Genomic DNA, 19,158 nt, shown 5'->3' on the forward strand with positions numbered 1-19,158 from the left:
GTCCCACATCAGGCTCTCTGCAGGAAGCCCGCTTCTCTCTCTGCCTAGGTCTCTGCCTCTGTGTGTCTCTCATGAACAATAACAACAACAAAAATATTTAAAAATAAAAAGAAATAAAACCCACAATCTTTTGACAGGAAACTCCACTTCCTTCGGCCAGAGATCAATGTAGGGACTGACACAGGGCTTGATCAGTTTGTTATTTAGCAAGAAGGTCAAACAGACCACAGGTGAGGAAAGCGGCCAGCGATATTAGAGCCTTCTATCTTGCCACCAAATAAAATTAGTTACTTCTCCTTAAGAACAATCTCCTTCAAGTAAATTGTTGGATGTCACTCAAGCTTCCTGAGCTCTCCCCACTCACTCCTCCTCCAAAGGGTACTGCATGAAAATGAAGTATCAGCACCTCCACAGCCTGTCTACCAGGGTAAGGGACCTGGAGTCTCTGCACCCTGGCATTCATATGTCTTTACTGAAATGGCTCCACGGACATCCAAAGAGAGATGCTCCCTGCAGTCTGAGAGCAGCCTTGTAACAGAGATAGAGGGGCTACGTGTGCTAGTGCGCTAGGGGCTGGATCCCTCAAAGGAAATACCAATCAAAGCCTCATGAAATAAGGACCAGCCCCCCAAGAGACTTACTCTCTTCCACTCTGTTATATTTGGTTATTCTAATGAGTTAACCACAATCATTCAGTCCTGCCATCAAACAGGTTTCTGCTTCCATCTAAGGCTCGTCTGAAGACTCTGCCAAAGACTACCATTCCGGATCTGTGTCTTCATCAGAGAAGCATAGTCTCAGAGTTTCACAGGAAAACCGTAGGAGGTATTCCAAGCTATCGTTACTCCAAATAGACTCTTTAAAAAAAAAAAAAAAAAAAAAAAGACTCTTCAGAGCAGGTTTCCAAGATGGAGTGCTTAGTCAATGCTCAGACTGTGCCAGTGAGTGGAGCCAGGACTGCTGGGACTCAGTCTGGAAGCATATGTCCCTCATGAAATCAGATGACTGGTTCAAGATCCAGCAGAGTGAGAATTAATTACATAGGACCGAGTGAACTGATTAAGGAAATTGCATTGTGGTTATTTGCTTGGAATACTGATGGCGTTATTTTCAATGTTCTACTTGTACAGATATATGAGGAAACTTCCCTTCTTTTGCTGTAAACTATCTCCCATTCACAATTTAGTAGATCATATATTTGTAAACTGATACCATTTTTATTTTTTTTTTAAGATTTTATTTATTTATTCATGAGAGACACAGAGAGAGAGAGACAGGGACAGAGACACAGGTAGAGGGAGAAGCAGCCTCCATGCAGGCAGCCCAACGTGCGACTCGATCCCGAGTCTCCAGGATCATGCCCTGGGCTGAAGGCAGCACTAAACCGCCGAGCCACCCGGACTGCCCTGATACCAACCATTTTTAAATGTTAGCTGATCTTCACTTAACCTTCAGAATTCCAAAACAAATACTTCTGCTGAGTTTTGTTCCACTTTTATGTTGCTATTTATATTGTATAGGTCCATTAAAAATCTATCTTCTTTTTTACAAAGATACAATTGAAAAAAAACAATTCTGCACCAAGGTCATCTATATGGTGTGTGCATGTTTTTTTTTTTAAGGAGAGAAAGAATTCTAAGCAGGCTCCATGCCCAAGGCAGAAGCCATCATGGGGCTTTGATCTCACACCCCGAGATCATGATCTGAGCTGAAATCAATAGTCAGGCACTTAACTGACTGAGTCACCCAGGTGCCCCTATAGTGTGATATCTGAGAGTGATTTTTATTTAATCAAGGATAACCAGACCACTACTAGGGAGCAATGGTTGGTGTTGTATATGGAGCAAATGCCTATAAAACCCTCCCGAGAAAACTAATATGACGTCTGGCTTCCAGGATCTGTCTCTCAGGTAATAAGGAAGTCTACTCCCTGGCAGTCCAGAAACCTTAGCAAATTTTGGAGACCTCAAGAAGAGGAAAATTCACTGAGACTTATAGGCACAATATGCAAATTTTATCAGAGAAAGTGTTTGGGTCTCGGCTTCCTACCCTTGGGATAGAAGAATGATAGAGTCTGATTCAAGATTTGTCTTGAATATTTCCAAAATGAAGTCTGTTCTTTGGAATTAAGAGTTGCCTAATACTGTTAAGCTGAACAAATTCAAGGAGGCTATTCCAATTAATTAAGATTTTTGCTGCATCCATGTAAATAATCAGGCCACACATAATAAAATCAATCTTTGAAGATCAACAATAATTGTTGGGGGCTGTTCATTATCATAACGTGGAGAACACCATTAAAATAGTCCAAAATTTAAAAATAGGTAAGAGAGGGCAGCCCTGGTGGCTCAGCGGTTTAGCGCCGCCTTCAGCCCAGGGCGTGATCCTGAAGTCCTGCTATCGAGTCCCATGTCCAGTTCCCTGCATGGAGCCTGTTTCTCCCTCTGCCTGTGTCTCTGCCTCTGTGTGTGTGTGTGTGTGTGTGTGTGTGTGTGTGTCTCATGAATAAATAAATAAAATCTTTGAAAATAGGTAGGAGAGATTACTGAGTGTTCTTTCTCTCTGTGTGGCCTGTGCTTCACTGTCATCTGAGATATTTTACAACTCTATAAGGAAAGAGAGGTATTTTGCATATGTCTGCCTTATAGATATGCAAATAATTTTCTGTCTAATGGAATGTATAACTCAAAAGTTACATCTTATTACTCTCTTGGAGAGTCAACCCTAGATTCTTAAATGAACTTTGAACCAATTCTTGTATCCTGCCAGTTCCCTCATTAAACCAATGAGTTGAGCAAAATCTTTGTTTATACTTGCACAAGAGTCATGATTTTGCTTTTTTCTTTTTTAAAGTAGGCTCCATGCACAATGTGGAGCCCAATACAGGGCTGAACTCATGACCCTAAGATCAAGACCCAAGCTGAGATCAAGAGTAGGCCACTCAACTGAGCCACCCAGGCACCCCATGGTTTTGCTTCTGCTTATTTTTTTATTTTTTTTAACGCTGTACTCTAAGAAAGAGAGGGGGAGGGCAGCCCTGGTGGCTTAGCAGTTTGGCGCCGCCTTCAGCCCCAGGGCGTGATCCTGGAGACCCAGAATGGGTCCCTTGTCATCGGGCTCCCTGCATGGAACCTGCTTCTCCCTCTGCCTGTGTCTCTGCCTCGCTCTCCTTCTGTGTCTCTCATGAATAAATAAATAAATAAATAATCTTAAAAAAAAAAAAGAGGGGGGAAATAGCAGGACACAGGTAGAGAACTGCAAACAATTTGGAGTGGAGGAATCATTACCAGTCTCTATTGAGCACCTACTGTGTTGCAGGCACTGGCCTTCATATCATTACCACCTTTGATCCTCACAACAGTAAAACAGATATCAACAGGAGTGATGACTAATAATTTGGATATGCAGAACTCCACTGAAACTACTGTATTATACTACTTCTCAAGGAGAGAAATAGAAGATTGGCTTTGGAAGAAAAGTTGATGCAGATTGTAATGATTGTTAAGTACCAGGCCAAGGAGTGGAGTCTCAGCCCTAGGCAGTAGAATGCTCCCCAGAACCAGTGACATAAGAAAACTATACCAATGGGCTTAACCTAGTAACTGCAACTGGGGTGGAAAAGGAAGAGATGGGAGGATGGTATTTTACCCTCCAACTGCATGCACTTTCCCTTTCTTACCACCCAGGTTCAATTGTGTCCTCCTCAAAGATATGTTCACGTCCTAACTCCTAGTACCTGAGAATGTGAATTATTTGGACTAAGGTCTTTGCCATGTCACTAAGTTTAGATTAAGGTGAGCCTTAATTCAGTGACTGGAATTATTCTAAAATGAGGGAAATTTAAACACAGAGAGACAGGGGCACCGGGGTGGCTCAGTGGGTAAAGTGTCCGACTCTTGATTCGGCTCAGGTCATGATCTTGAGGGTCAGAAGATTGAGCTCTGCATCATGCTCTGTGCTAGGTGGGGAGTCTGCTTGAAGATTCTGTCTCTCTTCCTCTGCTCCTCTACCCCCCTCACCCCTGCTCATACACACTCTCTCTCTCTAGAAACAAACAAACACAGATACAGAGAATACCATGTGACAAAAGGGGCAGAGATTGGAGTGATATACTTATAAGCCAAGGAACACCAAGGATGGCCAAATTTCTGCTGCTTTAAGCAACCGTTTATGGTCATTTGTTACAACAGTCCTGGGAAATTAATATAGATTTTGGAGCCAAGAAACGGGGTGAAAATTACCTTAAGTGTAGAAGTGGTTTTGCAATTGGGTAATGGATAGGGGAAGGAGGAATCCTGGGGTACAGGACAGGAAAGGCCTAGATAGCCCTGAAGAGACTATTGGTGGAAAGATGAACATGAAGGGCACTTTCTGGTGAGGTCCCAGATCGAGGTGGGGACTACATTGCTAGACACTGGAGGAAAGGTGGTGCTTGTCACAAAGTGGCGAGGAAGTTGGCTGAATGGAATTCTACTGCTGGGTGGACAGCAAGCTGTGTGAGTGATGAACTGGAATATTCAGCTGAGGAGGTTTTTGAGAAAAGTGAGGAAGGTACACACCTTGCTGGTTTCTCCTTGCTGCTTACCGTAAAAATGCAAGAGGAAAGAGACTGGCGATGCATCTGCCAGCCAAGGAGCACTAAGATGGCCAGCGACTAGCAGAGCCCAGGACCAAGCAAGCAAGGCTCTCCCCCTAGAGCCTTCAGAGACAGCGCAGCTCTGCTGCCATCTTGCTTTTGGACTCCGGAGCAGAAATCACATTCTGTTGTTTCAAGCTTGAGTTTGGGGCAATCTGTGAGAGCAGGGCTAGGAGCCTTCTATGTCACCTTCCCCTCTCCTCTGCCTTTCCACCGGCCTGCATTTTGTCCCATCCTCTTAACACCCCAAAGTTCTCCCCTCTGCACTACACAGTGCGAGAAAGGGTGAATTCCATTGACCACGTTCTTCCTCATTTTCCACAACATATCTGGCCCAGATGGACCACGGAGCTCAGTGATGAGAGAAGCTGTGGCTTTCTCAGGAGAATTTAGACTTAAATCCTCCAAAGTATTTAGTCTTTGTCAACAATTTACACAACACCAAAACAAAAACTAAAAATTGTTTCTTTTAAAGAGAAAGAGAAGGGTGCCTGTGTGGCTCAGCCAGTTAAGCATCTGCCTTCAGTTTAGGCCATGATCTGTGGGTCCTGGATGGAGCCCCGAATGGGGCTCCCTGCTCAGGGGGGAGTCTGCTTCTCCCTCTGGCTCTGCGCCTTCCCCTCCCCTGCTCATGCACGTGCTCTCTCTCACATACATACATACATACATACATACATACATACATACAATCTTTTAAAAAAGAGAATGAGAAGGAGAGAGAAGGAACTTAAGGCCTGGCAGTACAGGTAAGGCCTCCTGAACTCTTCAGGGGGGCAGGCAGCCTATTCAGGTGGAGTGAGCTGAAGGGGTGATAAGCCCCCTCTGCCTAAAAGGTAGAAGCATGCCCCAGCATGCCCCAGCAAGAGCCAATCCCACACTCTTAGAGAATACCAAAACCACTCAAAAGAATTTTTTATCTTAATCATCATGGGAGTGTTTCCCCCACTAATATATGAAATGCAGTCAGTGGGAAGTGTGTGGGTCTGATTCAATCTATGGCTTAGAGAATATCAAAAAACAAGACAAAAATCCATAACCCCTGTGAGCCCCAGTATCTTTACTGATAAGATGATAGGGAAGTACTAGATTATCTAAACGACGCCAACTATAGAATTATATCATACGATAATATTTGGGCCTCGCCCGCTAAGGATAAATCCCCAGATTCTCCCACTGGTACGAGCCGTGAGCCCTGACCCACTCAGCCACACAACTTCTCAGATGTTGGTTGGTTGTAGTTATAAACCTCCACGGTGGAGCAGGGAATCGTGATCCTCAAAGGGAGACCACAAGCAGGGGCTGGGACTCTGGGCTTGAGGGGTCTGCCGGAAAGGAGAAGTATGAGTCTGGACCTTCTTCTCCCAGTGCTTGTGAGTCACAGGGGCCATCAGAATGGACAGTTATGGACAGTTCCCAAAACCAGCTTTACTTACCACCTGGCACCAACAGCCAAAAAAGCAAGAAGCAAGGAAACAGGCATGTTTCTGCTAGTCTCAACATACACACACAGTTCCCTTCCTCACTTGTCCATAGACTTTTCCGTACCACAACTCCAAACCCCACAGTGTTTGCTTGGATAGCCTCCGGATTCTTAGCCATTCCATGGTGGAAGAGGCCACTCAGGACAACGGGAATCAGGGAAAGAATTCAAAGCTGCCAGAACCAGCCCATACACTCAGTGACTTGCTCTCTCTCTCCTGGGATTTACAATTAAGTTGGCACCCCCTGTGCTATTACCGTCATTTCTTTCTTTTGGTTTCAACGCACGTCTTTTGTTGCTTCACTCCAATCTTCCTGTAAGATAGTGCTTCCAAGTGCTTTACCACAAATGATGAACATGATAAATAAAACTCTGACAAGATGGGCGGGTGGTGCCTGAGTGGCAAAGTTGGTTAAATGTCTTGGTTTCAGCTCAGGTCGTAATCTCGGGGTGGTGCACCTCATCTGGTCCCGTGTTTGTTGGGGAGTCTGCTTCTCTCTTTCCCTCCCTCTCTGCCCCTCCCCCCGTGCTCTATCTCTCTCTAAAATAAATTTTAAAATCTTTAAAGAAAAGTGAAAAAAATGCTGACAAGGGACAAAAGTAATGTATATGTCAACATCACAGCTTAGTATTTTCTCGTTGTTCCCATAATCCCCTATAATTTCAAGAAACAAGCAACCTTTATTGTAAATTCACTTCTGTACAGAAACACATGCATCCTTGATGGCATGAACACTGGGTGTTACACTATATGTTGGCAAACTGAATTTAAATTTTAAAAATGTAAAAAAAATATATATTTTTGACACTATATATATATATATATATATATATATATAGTAGAAAATAAAATAAAAAAGAAACCCATGCATCTTATCTCAGGTGCAGCCATTTCCTGCCTCAGCTCCCCACGAGTCTGTTTCCTCACCACTTCCTCTCTGAGCTGCGGCCACAGCACAGGTCCCAAAGGCAAGCTTACAGACCCATGTATTCTTCTATTTTTTAAGATTGATTGATTGATTGATTGATTGATTGATTTGACAGAGAGAGTGAGCAAGAGAGAGCACAAGCAGCAGGAGCAGGAGGGGGAGAAGCAGACTCCCCAGCTGAACAGGGAGCCTGACTCCAGGCTTAATCTCAGTACCCTGTATCATGACCTGAGCTAAAGTCAGAAGCTTGACCAACTGGGCCCCCCAGGCGCCCCCATGCCATGTCCTCTTATTTGTGCGTGCTGCTGTGCTCCCGGGGGGACTGGAGGAGGAAGGCAGGACCAGGGAGCCATTCCATGATGAGGATGGCACTGACCTCTACACAAGACTCTCTCCCCTTCCATCTGCAGGCTGATGCCAGGTTGAGGACGAAGAGGGTTTTTCCTGGGAATCTCCAACCCACATGGGGGCCTGGGTCTGAACAAGCACAGCATTTTAGACTCTGACATGAGCTGAACCAAATCAGCTCCGCTTTACATGGGTACAGGTGCACCTGGAGGTTGCTATCTTTCAAAATTTTAACAAATTTTAACACAAAGTCTAAATAGCTAAGAAACAGCTGAGCAGCCTCATTGTTCTTGACTATTATTTAGTCAAGAAAGAAACGGAACTTGAACATTGTGTTTACGTGATTCAGTTTTAAGCTGTGAAAGAGCACACGTGACTATTTGGAGATGGAGGGTGACACCAGCATTTCTCTGGCCCTCTGTAAGGATTCCAGATCTGCACACAGCAGGAGACTGGGACTCCAGATACGACTGCCACCTGGCTCCCCATGTGGCAACATTTCCTTCAAGTACAACAGATATCAACAGCACAGTAGAAACAAAACTATATGAAATCCAGCACCCAGAAGCAAGAAGGAAGCAAGGTGGGTGGGGTTTGATCAACTACTGACATGCTTCCACTTCCAGAATGCATCGTGAAGAACCAAGCAGACTTCTTACTGGTGGAGAAGCTACAACTGGTCCAAGTTATTTCAAAAAAAACTTAGTCTCTAAGAGTTGTTCCAAGGTCATATAGCAAACAAAGAAATATTTATTTTTAAAAAAAATACACTAACCCTTAGTAAGAACAGTGAGTCTGTGACACTTAGGCCATAACCTGCTTCTTCCCTTCCAACTCAGCTCATCTAGGAGGAACCTGCATTCTGGGCAGGTGTGGCCAAGAAGGTGGGGCTCCCGCTCTCCTCGGCTAACCAGTAAGACTACCGTATCTTAGAAATAGGTGTGAGTGCGCAACATTTCTCATCCCCTCTGATTCTGGTTGTGGAAACTAAATTCTTGGTGGGTGCAGCCAGCAGCACCCTCCTGTTCTTCTACTCACGGGGCAGCGGCCGCACCCCAGAGCCAGCAGGCTGCCAACGGTGGCGGCCCAGCTGCCCACAGTCCAGTTCCCTCAGAGGACAGCAGGTCCACGGTGGGAGAGGCAAGTTGAAAAGACCAGAGGCTATCATCCCCTGCTCTGGGCCTAGGCCTCCTTTACTAGGAATAGGAAATTCAAGTCAAAGGCTACTCTTGAAAAGAACGAACATTTTGTGGGACAAGCAATTTAGAGGAGACTGGTAACCCTACAAGCAATACAAGAAAAACCACAGGCCAGCCAGCTGGCCAGAGAGAATCAAGAAAAGAAGCAACTAAGGAGAGTCCTTTTAGGGTCAGAGAAAAGCTGAAAGACTGGCCACAGAAGCCACTCTCTGTGGATTTAGTTAAATCAGACTGTGGAACAATTTATGTCCCAAGGCCTTCTAAACAACCAGAGAGCAATCAGCTGGCAATTCGTAGGCTTACAGCTGAGTGTTGTACCAACAGAGGTATGCAGAGTAGCAGAGTGATTAGGGAAAAGAGATAAGAGTACTGCTACAACTACTGTCACTCCATGACTGTGTGCAGGTTCCAGGTTGTACCTTGTGAGGGGCGCACCCGAGGTTTCACACCACAGGAGTTTAGCCAAGATGGTAAGCATGGCCACACAAAGCTGAAATGAAGTGACCAGAGCAGACATCCCTGCCTCATTTCCGATCACAGGGGCTAGGCTTTCAGATTTTCATCATGAACTAGGATGCTAGCCATGTGATTTTCCATAGACGCCCCTCACCAGGTTATGAAAGTTTCTTTCTTTTTTAAAGATTTTATTTAATGATTGATGAGAGACAAAGAGAGAGAGGTAGAGATATAGGTAGAAGGAGAAGCAGACTCCCTGCCGGGAGTCCAATGCAGGACTTGATCCCAGGACCCCGGGATCATGACCTGAGCCAAAGGCAGACGCCCAACCACTGAGCCACCCATGTACTCCTGGAAGTCTCCTTCTATTTCCAGTCTGTTGAGTGTTCTTATTATGAAAGGCTGTTCAGTTTTGTCAAATGCTTTCTCTGAATCTATTATGCTGAGATATTGTCTCCATAGCTTTCTTTATTTCTCTAAGTGTGATTTCCATGAGTTATTTAAATGCACTTATAATTGCTGCTTTGAAGCCCTGTCTTCAAATCCAATATCCAGGGGCTCTCGCATGCCATTCCTGTGGCCTGATTGTTTCCAGTACGTGGGTCATACTTTCTTGTTTTGATGTATATTTTGTAGTTCTTGTTAAAAACTGGGCAGCTGAGGTAACATAGCATATAGTAGCTCGTCTGCAAACTGATCCCCTTTCTGCTTTTCTAGGCCTTGATTTGCTATCCTTCGCATGTCAATAAGAGTACAGAAATTATATTTTAAGAACAAAATAGAAATTCTCCAGTTGAAAAGTATAATAATTGAAATGAAGAATACACCTGTGGGGCTCAATAATAGATTCAAGCTGGGCGAAGAAAGAATCAGTGAATTTGAAGCTATAATAATTATAAACATATATGAACTTCACAATTGAGCCCTGAAACATACAAAGCAAAAAAATAACAGAAGTCAAGGACAAATAGACAATTTGACAATAAGCTGTAGGCTTCAATACCCCACTTTGAACAGTGTGCACAGCAACTAATCGGAAGGTCAAAAGAGAAAGAGATGTGACCAACACCATAAACCAATTGGGCCTATCATTGGAACAGTCTACTCAACAAAGTAGAATACATATTTTTTTCAAGGGCACAAAGATGTTCTCCTAACTATGATCAATAGGCCATAAAATGAGCCTCAATAAATTTAAGAGGCTTAAAATCAGTATGATGTGGGTAAGCTCCTTTACATCAGTCCTGGCAATAATTTTTTGGATTTGACCCCAAAAACAAAGGCAATGAAAGATAAAATAAATAAATGCAATGACATCAAACTAAAAGCTTCTGCACAGTGAAGGAAACCATCAACAACATGAAAAGGCAACCCAATGAATGGGAGAAAATGTTTGCAAATCACATATGCGATAAAGGGTTAATATCCAAAGTATATAAAGAACTCATATCATTCAAACATTAAAAAAAAAAAAAAAAGCAATTCAAGGAGCACTTGGATGGCTCAGTTAGTTAAGTATCTACCTCAGCTCAGGTCATGATCTCAAGGTCCTGGGATGGAGCCAGAAACAGGTTCTCTGCTCAGTGGGGAGTCTGCTTCTCCTTCCCCCTCGGCCCTTCCCCCTCATGCTCACTCTCTCTCTCAAATAAATAAATAAAATCTTAAAACAACAGCAACAACAACAAGAAATTCAATTTTTAAAATGGCAGAGGAACTAAATAGACATTTTTTTCCAAAGAAGACATACAAATGGCTGATAGGTAACATGAAAAGTGTTCCATGTCATTGCCGTCAGGAAAATGCAAATCAAAACAACAATGAGATGGCACCTCATACCTGTCAGAATGGCTGTCATCAAGAATAGAAGAGACAGCAAGTGTTGGCAAGGATGTGGAGAAAGGGGGACCCTTGTGCACTGCTGGCGGGAATGTAAATTGGTGCGGCCACTGTGGAAAGCAGTGGAGGACCCTCCAAAAATTACAGATAGACTTACCAGGTAATCCTGTAATCCCTTCTGGGTATTTACCTAAGGGAAATGAAAGCAGCATCTTGAAGAGATATCTGCACTCCCATGTCCACTGCAGCATGATTCACAAGGGCCAAGACATGGAAACCACCAAAGTGTCCGTCTGTAGATGAATGGATAAAATATATATATGTATATTGATAGATAGATAGATCGATAGAGATATATAGATATAAATGTTATATTCAGCCACAAGAAAGAAGAATCTTGTCATTTGCAACAACATGGGTGGAACTTGAGGGCATTGTCCAAAATGAAATAAGCCAGACACAGAACAACAGATACGTACAATATCACTTCTACGAGGAATTTTAAAAAGCCAAACTCATAGAAATGGAGAGTATAGTAGTAGTTACCAGGGGCTGAAAGACAGGGAAATGGGGAAGATATTGGTCAAAGAGTGCAAAGTTCCAGTTATAAAATGAGTAAGTTCTGGGGGTCTAATGTGCAGCACAGTGGTGAGAGTTAAGAGCACTCTATCATACATAAGAAGTTGCTAAGAGAGTAGATGATCTTAAATGTTGTCACTCAAGGGCAGCCCGGGTGGCTCAGCGGTTTAGCGCCGCCTTCAGCCCAGGGCCTGATCCTGGAGACCCGGGATCGAGTCCCACATCCAGCTCCCTGCATGGAGCCTGCTTCTCCCTCTGCCTGTGTCTCTGCCTCTCTTTCTGTGTCTCTCATGAACAAATAAATAAAACCTTTAAAAAAATGTTGTCACTCAAAAAAAAAAAAAAAGCAATGGTAATTCTGTGATGTGATGCAGGTGTTAACTAATAATCCTATGGCCTTAATCATTTTGCAACATATAAGTGCATCAAATCAACACTGTGCCCTCTAAACTTACAGTGTTACAACTCAGTTATATCTCATTAAAGCTGGGGAGAGGGACAAGATGGAGGGTAGTGGGGTAGGTATCATCACTAGAGAGAATGAGCTGGTGAGAATGGGTAAAAAGATCCCAGCCATTTAGCTTTGGTTGAAGTTAACTCCAAAAAGTTTAAGTGAGTTAGGCAAGATCTGAGCTGATTAATGACCTACCCAGGTCCAGGGTCCGTATCACCATATCCTGTTGTAGCCTTCTCTCCACATAACGGCTGGCTATTTTACTCACCTCCCCCATGACCCTCCTGAGAGAGGAAACCGAAATTCAGGTCTGAGGCTAGTTTAAGCCTTGTGTGAAAAATTTACATTCCCTTCCTGCTGTCTGATCTTTAATAACTGGAAAAGTCCTCCTTTTCTTTAAGAAAGATGAGACTGGCATCTGGGCAGCTCAGGGGTTAAGCATCCACTTTTAGCTCAGGGCGTGATCCCAGGGTCCTGGGATTGAGTCCCGCCTCAGGCTCCCAATAGGGAGCCTGTTTCTCCCTCTGCCTATGTCTCTGCCTCTCTGTGTACCTCATGAATAAACAAATAAAATCTTAAAAAAAAAATAATGATGAGACTGGCAGAGAGGACCACACCAGTGACCCTGTCCACACTGATCTCCAGTCAAGGCCTCCTCCCCGAATCCTGTCCTGGGGAGGGAGGGAGACTCTCAGGAGGCCATTTCATAGGAAAACACCCCCAAGAATAAAAAGCAACTGGAGATACGATTCGTGGGTAGAGGCTGGAACTGAACACAGGCTTCAGAAATCTAAATTGCTCTTCTCTTGAGGTTACAGCCTGTGCTGGGGACAAGATGGGGTGTCATGGGGACCAGTGGGAAACATCACCATCATCTAAAGCAGGGGGTGAGGTTTGCATGGGAAAGGATGTAGAGGTGCCACTGGCTGGCCCATGTTCCTGTCCCTTTAAGTCGGCACCCCTGGGCCCTCCCTCTGGGGCTCTGAGCTCTGAGAGGCCCTGACTTCCTCCCTGCGCTGGGAGGAGCAGCATTCTATGCTCAAGACCAACAGAAGGGAAAGCACTAGGTCAGGGGCCTCTCCAACCAACGTCAAAGCCTGTCACCATCACTGCTGGAAAGGTGAGCCCATACGGGGAAGGGGGTCGCCCAGGTATGGGAGCTGTGAAGACTTCAGGACCTGTGTGTAGCTCACTGAGTGAGTACCCGCACCCTACCCACACCCTACTTCCTCTGAGGAGGGGGCGTGGGATCTAGAAAGGACACCTTCACACTTCCAGGCTTCTAAGGATGCTTTGAGTTTCAAAGAAAGTAAGTTCAGGGCACCTGCATGGCTCAGTTGGTGAAGCATCTGTCTTGGGCTCAGGTCATGATCCTCGGGGCTGAGATGGAGTCCCGTATCGGGCTCCCTGCTCCACCTGTGGAGAGTCTCCCTCTGCCTCTGCCTCCCTCTCTCTCTGTCTCTCGTGAATAAGTACATAAAATTTAAAAAGAAAAAAAAGTAAGTTCAGAAGTGGTAAGTATCTCCTCCAGCTGTGGAGTGCACACCTTCATATTTGGGACTCAATCCTTTCTCCTTCCCTAATCCCCTACTAGTAATAAAGGTATTTGCTAGAAGGAACTGCAGGAACACAGCACCCCAGAGAAGCCTGCAAAAACTCCCTGAGTGCATATGCAGCAAATACGAAAGGTATTACTGCGGCCTGTCGGATCTCAGAAGGCATTACAAAGTGAAAGTTATGTATGTGAGCTGGATCCTCCTCAAACACTCCCCCTCCTCAGCCCTGTGCACGACAGGGACTTCCAGGAGCCAGCGACCATGATGAACAAGGTCTTCAAATCCTTGCTCTACATGTGCCTTTACACATCCCTTCCCCCGGGGCCCCAGCCACCCAGGGCTCTGGGGGCTGCAGGCCCTCTTCACACTCGGCTGTAAATGATGGGGCTGGACAGGAGGAATGGCTCAGAAACTCAGAGTATGGACCAAATGCATTAGAACCACTCAAGGGCTGGGGCGAGACATCCCTATTTTCTTTTTAAAGTACAGATCTGTGAATTGAAATGTCAAAGAATTATATATTTTAAAGATTCCCTAGATACTTCCAAAAGATAGAAGGTTCAGAAGCACTGGACTAAATAATCTCCAATGCCATTTAAGATTACAGGAGTCTCCATGTTTTACATTCTTCTATGACTACGACCTTTGTAACCCCAGATTACAGCTCTCAAAAACTCTGGAAGAGCTTTCCAAATCCTCATCCAAACCTTGTAAGAGGTTCCAAAGAGCCCAGGAGTTCGATGAATTGCCTACAGCACACTTTCTCATTTCCAGCATTGACAAGGACTTCATGCTGTAGCTACATTCTTGTTCTGTGCACTGAATCTTCTGTTTCTTCACTTCTGCTCAGGGGTCAGTTATAGGACTTTGCTGATTTGGATGCATAAGATAACTATTTTTTTTATTTTTTATTTTTCTTTATTTATTTATGATAGTCACACAGCGAGAGAGAGAGAGAGGCAGAGACACAGGCAGAGGGAGAAGCAGGCTCCATGCACCGGGAGCCCGATGTGGGATTCGATCCCGAGTCTCCAGGATCGTGCCCTGGGCCAAAGGCAGGCGCCAAACCACTGCGCCACCCAGGGATCCCCTGGATGCATAAGATAACTAATCACCTAAAGCCTGTGGAGTGAACTTTACTGAGGACTTTGGGGACGTGGCAAGGGTGTTACTGCAGAAACACAAAAAGCTTTGGACTGAGTATCAGGCAATCCAGGGGCACAGGCTGTGTGCTTGTGCCCAGGCACTCCGGTGCTCAGGCAAACTTGTTCACTGAGTGCTTAACTGCATTAAATCAGGTCGGAATTGGGTAAAATCACTTACTCTGAGAGGCCTCAGAATCGGGGCAAGGACAGTAGGAGTCAGAGGGCAGTGGCCCGTGTCTCCAGCACACAGATCATATTCAGACAAATTGCACAAGCAAAGTGTTTGGTTTTCTGAGAGCTGATCATAGGCTCTTCAGATCAGATACATTCTCTTTCTAATTTCCAAAAACAAAAGGCAAATTCTCTTCTTGCTTTTTCCCCAGGCCAACCACCCTCAGGCGGATCCCCGAGTCACTGAGCCAATTCCTGATTCCCAGGGTTTTCCAAAGTCTCCCCTGGCTGTGGAACCTCCTGGGAAAACTTAGTACCCACAGCTTAGGTCACTGACACAAAACTACCTGCGAAAACTAGCATCTAAAGCTCCCTCGCGGACACAGAGGATGCGCTATAATCTGCCCTCTGCTTTCTGTATTTGGGGTCCCTGGAAAGACAAGCCAAGCCCCCCAAAAGTTCTCACGGTATCCTTCCAACGCTAGCCAGGTCCTTCCAATGTTTTTCGCTAAATTCTGATGTTCAGGGAAGGTAGGAACCATGCCTTTTTCACTGTGGTGTCACCAGCTCTTTGGACCTTGCCTGACCCATTGTAAGTAGGGGTGACAGATGAATGAATGAGCGAGTGAACCAACCAACTGTGTTTGGAACTCTTTCAGGCAAGCATGGGAGGACGGAAGATGGCAAGAGATGAAGAAAATGCCTATGGTAAGAACCTACATCCTGGGGTGTACTTGCCCCCAGGTGCTGCCTCTGGGGGACCCGGTGATGGGATAACTCAGAACTGGGCAGAACCAAATCCCGAGGTGTCTCCAGGCTGGGGCGAAGCAGCAAGAGCCCCGGATTTGCCTTTTCGCTGCATCTCTGCTCCTGCCCCACTGTGAGATAGTAAGTTCTCTGATTGGAGTCTGTGCCTCCAATCCCAAAGGGTAAAATGAGGATAAGACATCTACCGTAACACCCCCGCCCCCAGAAGAGGTTGTGGAGGGTACAACACCATGTAGTAGGCGGAACACGATTCCACACAGGTAGAATGTGCGAGAGAACAAGGATGGGGGCTTCACAGGTATCTTCTTGGCAGCAGGTTTAAGAACCAGGGAGGAACGGAGGGGGGGGGGTGGGAAGAAGGGGAGAGACCCTGGGAGAAACAATTCTGTCGCCACTCCCATTTGTGCAGAAGGGTCTAACACTCAGATTAAGCAACCTGGCTGGGGCTGGCATCCCAGCCCGGGTGCCCGGGGCTCCAGGCAGCACTTCACTCCCAGGCCTCCCGCGTCCTCCGCCTCTCCTGGCCCGGACGGGGCGCCTGGGAGCAGTGGCCCAGAGGCCACGGGAGTTGTCAAGTGCGCCACAGCCCTGCACGGTGCGCACCACCCAAGACGCCCTGGGCTGCAGTCTCGGGCCTGCCATCGTCCAGGGGTCCACCTCCCCGCCCCCGCCACCGATGCGCACCGGCCGGGGGGTGGGGGGGGGGGGCTGGTCCAGGTGCAGGTGCACGAGCTGCAGCCAAAGAGGGAAGAGAGACGCTAAAGACGCCCAGGTCTGACCAGAGCGAGCGCCTGGGAACAGCCCGGGTGCAGAAGCAGAAGCCCAAGGCGCCGGTGCTCTCCTGGGTTCCCCGGGGCACCGCGGCCCACGCCTCCTCTGCCGTCCCCACAGGTCGCGAGGACGGGGACGACGTGTCCCCCGCACGCGAGCCCCGGCTCGGGCTAATCCTGGTCGGCAGGACCGGCGCGGGCAAGAGCGCCACGGGCAACAGCATCCTGGGCCACAGGTGCTTCCCGTCCAGGCTCGCCGCCGCCCCGGTGACCAGGACGTGCGCCCTGGGGAGCCGCCGCTGGGCCGGCTGGCGCGTGGAGGTCACCGACACCCCGGACCTCTTCAGCGCCGAGGGCCGCCGCGCCGACCGGGGCTGCGCCGAGCGGGGCCGCTGCTACCTGCTGTCGGCGCCCGGGCCGCACGCGCTGCTGCTGGTCACCCAGCTCGGCCGCTTCACCGCCCAGGACGAGCAGGCCGTGCGCGGCGTCCGCGAGCTGTTCGGGCCCGGCGTGCTGGCGCGGGCCGTCGTCGTCTTCACCCGCCGCGAGGACCTGGCGGGGGCCTCGCCCCACGACTACGTGCGCGCCACCGACAACCGCGCGCTGCGGGCCCTGGTGGCCGAGTGCGGCGGCCGCGTGTGCGCGCTGGACAACCGGGCGGAGGGCGCCGAGCGCGAGGCGCAGGCGGGGGAGCTGTTGGCGCTGGCGGCGCGGCTGGCGCGGGAGCACGCGGACGCGCCCTTCACCAACGACGTGTACCGCCTGGCGGCGGAGCTGCGCGGCGCGGCCCCGGACGGCGGGCTCCGGCGGGTGTGCGAGCGGCTGGCGGCCGGCGGCCCGGGGCGGGGGTGGGGGCGGGGGCGGCGCTGGCTGGAGGCGGCGCGGCGGCGGTGGCGGCGGGTGCTCGTGCTGCTGGGGGGCGCGCTGCTGCTCGGCCTGCTGCTCTGCCGCCTGCGGCCCCCGGCCTTGCAGGAGGTCAGTCCGGACTGACCCAGCAGCTCGGACTTCATCGCACCCGATAACCACTTCGCCGCCGGTGGGGTGCCCCTGCACGGCCCCGGGCTCGTCGTGCCCCATCCCTAGTGGTACGACCTGTTGAGAGCCCCACCGGGTCCGCTCTCCCAGGAGCGGGAGACCTCCTGGGACGTGACCTTCCCTGAGCTCTCCTTTCACTGACACCCAGCCTCCAGCGTTGGCTTTGTCTCTTCTCCACTGACCTCGGGGGGCCTTTCCCTGTCATTGGATAGTCTTCGCTCCTTTTTTTGCCCTGGCGTCCCGTGGACCCCCCGAAAGACACAGGGCGACAGGCGTCACAGAGCAAAGCCTCAGTCCCTATTCGTGTATTTGAGTTGAATCTGAGTTTAATAAATACATACACTAAAGAGTCACTTCCCGTTAAAGGAAATCGATATTTCCATTGGTGGTACATGTCTGTTTTGCCTTATATTCCCATTAAACGACACGACTCCTGTTATTCCTCCACCCTGTCTGCAAAAACCACACACCCCAGTGCCCGTGCACACACGCACACATGCAGGCATATGATCCTAAGAATACAGTGGAGTAAAACCGTCCTTGTACCAGCAAGGCAATGTCTCCCTGGGCATGGCCATTCCTGCCCCCTCAGCAGCCAAAGGCAGATGGGTGTACAGGTCCAGAAGAATAGGCAGAGAGACCTAATTCCTCAGGGGTTATTAAGAGCCTGCAGAAAGCCAACTCCCAAAGAGAAGTTTGTTCACTGGCTCACACACTCACAGGGTAAGGTTACACTTTTCAACTCAGGGATAGATAAGACATTTGGGGCACCTGGGTGGCTCAGGGATTGAGCGTCTGCCTTGGGCTCAGGTCGTGACTTCCAGGTCCTGGGATCAAGTCCTGCATGGGGCTCCCTGCAGGGAGCCTGCTTCTCCCTCTGCCTACGTCTCTGCCTTTCACTCTGTGTCTCTCATGAATAAATCAATCTTTTTTTTTTTTTCAAGAGGTTTGGAAATTTTTCTTTTATTTCCATCTCAGTAAGAGGAGGGCAAACAGTCTTGTAGGCCAACTGGTGAAATGATGTGAGGTGCAGAGTCATCTTCTTCATCTCCGGTGTGTCTCTGGGAGGGTCAGCTCTCTGGTCCAGGTCAAATGAGCCGGGTTAGCCTACATCAAGCCCCCTAACTCCCTATCTCTCCACCCATGTTTGCTTTGTCTGGAACACCTCCACCCTCATGCACAAACTCAAGCTCCTCTCTGATACTGCTGCTTCCAAATCTCTTCCTTCTCATGCCCCCTACCCAGTTGCCCTCACAGCCAGGGATTTTCAGATTACTGATGACCTCAGATTACTAATGAGATGCATATACATGAGCACAAATTGCAGAGAGAGGCCCACAGTCCTGCATGGAAGCCATGCAGACACTAACAGGAACTCTGATGCCAAATGCTGAGATTTTAAATTCCCCCGGCTGCAAAGGTCATTTTGGCTTAAGGGGTTGTGTGCAGATCCCAGCAGAATACCTGATAGGGAATCTTGATTTTGGTCTTATTCACTTTTCAATGTATTCTTGCACTGTACAAATAGAAACAAATGAAACAAAACTCTGGCATTGTCACTCTGCTGAGAAAGAGGATGGTCACTAGCAGAAATGAATTAAAAAATAAAAATTAAAACGGAATAGCAAGGTGTCCAGAGTGAACAATGGAATGTTTTAACCCATAACCCCCAAAAAGCCGATTCTTCTCTTCAGGTGGGAAGGTTGGGAGCCCAAGAAGCTCCCAAGGGATTGAAGTGATGGAAATTTGGGAAGGAGCACTCTGGGGATCCCAGAGGGCAGGCATGTCCCACTAAG

General features: G+C 47.8%; 1 protein-coding gene across 2 annotated transcripts; it reads left to right on the forward strand.

The window, feature by feature from the left end:
• The first annotated feature begins 12,974 nt into the window (after nt 1–12,974).
• Nucleotides 12,975–18,948, forward strand: GIMAP1 (GTPase, IMAP family member 1). 2 transcript variants are annotated; one of them, XM_041751447.1, is made up of 3 exons: nt 12,975–13,113; nt 15,449–15,497; nt 16,449–18,948. In XM_041751447.1, exons 2-3 carry the CDS (start codon nt 15,455–15,457, stop codon nt 17,315–17,317), a joined length of 912 nt encoding a protein of 303 aa, XP_041607381.1. In that variant the 5' UTR covers nt 12,975–13,113; nt 15,449–15,454; the 3' UTR covers nt 17,318–18,948. The 2 variants fall into 2 exon arrangements, with proteins under 2 accessions (XP_041607381.1, XP_041607382.1); XM_041751448.1 differs by having other exon boundaries at nt 12,981–13,037.
• The last annotated feature ends 210 nt before the right edge of the window (nt 18,949–19,158 follow it).

The sequence above is a fragment of the Vulpes lagopus genome, chromosome 4, assembly GCF_018345385.1.
Source record: "Vulpes lagopus strain Blue_001 chromosome 4, ASM1834538v1, whole genome shotgun sequence".
Taxonomy (NCBI): Eukaryota; Metazoa; Chordata; class Mammalia; order Carnivora; family Canidae; genus Vulpes; species Vulpes lagopus.

What these genes read in the sequence shown, in the direction of transcription:
- GIMAP1 (XM_041751447.1), top strand. Translation starts at nt 15,455, where the DNA reads ATGGGAGGACGGAAGATGGCAAGAGATGAAGAAAATGCCTATG. An exon ending in AGATGAAGAAAATGCCTATG is followed by an intron (nt 15,498 to 16,448) that starts GTAAGAACCTAC and finishes CCGTCCCCACAG; the next exon opens with GTCGCGAGGACGGGGACGAC.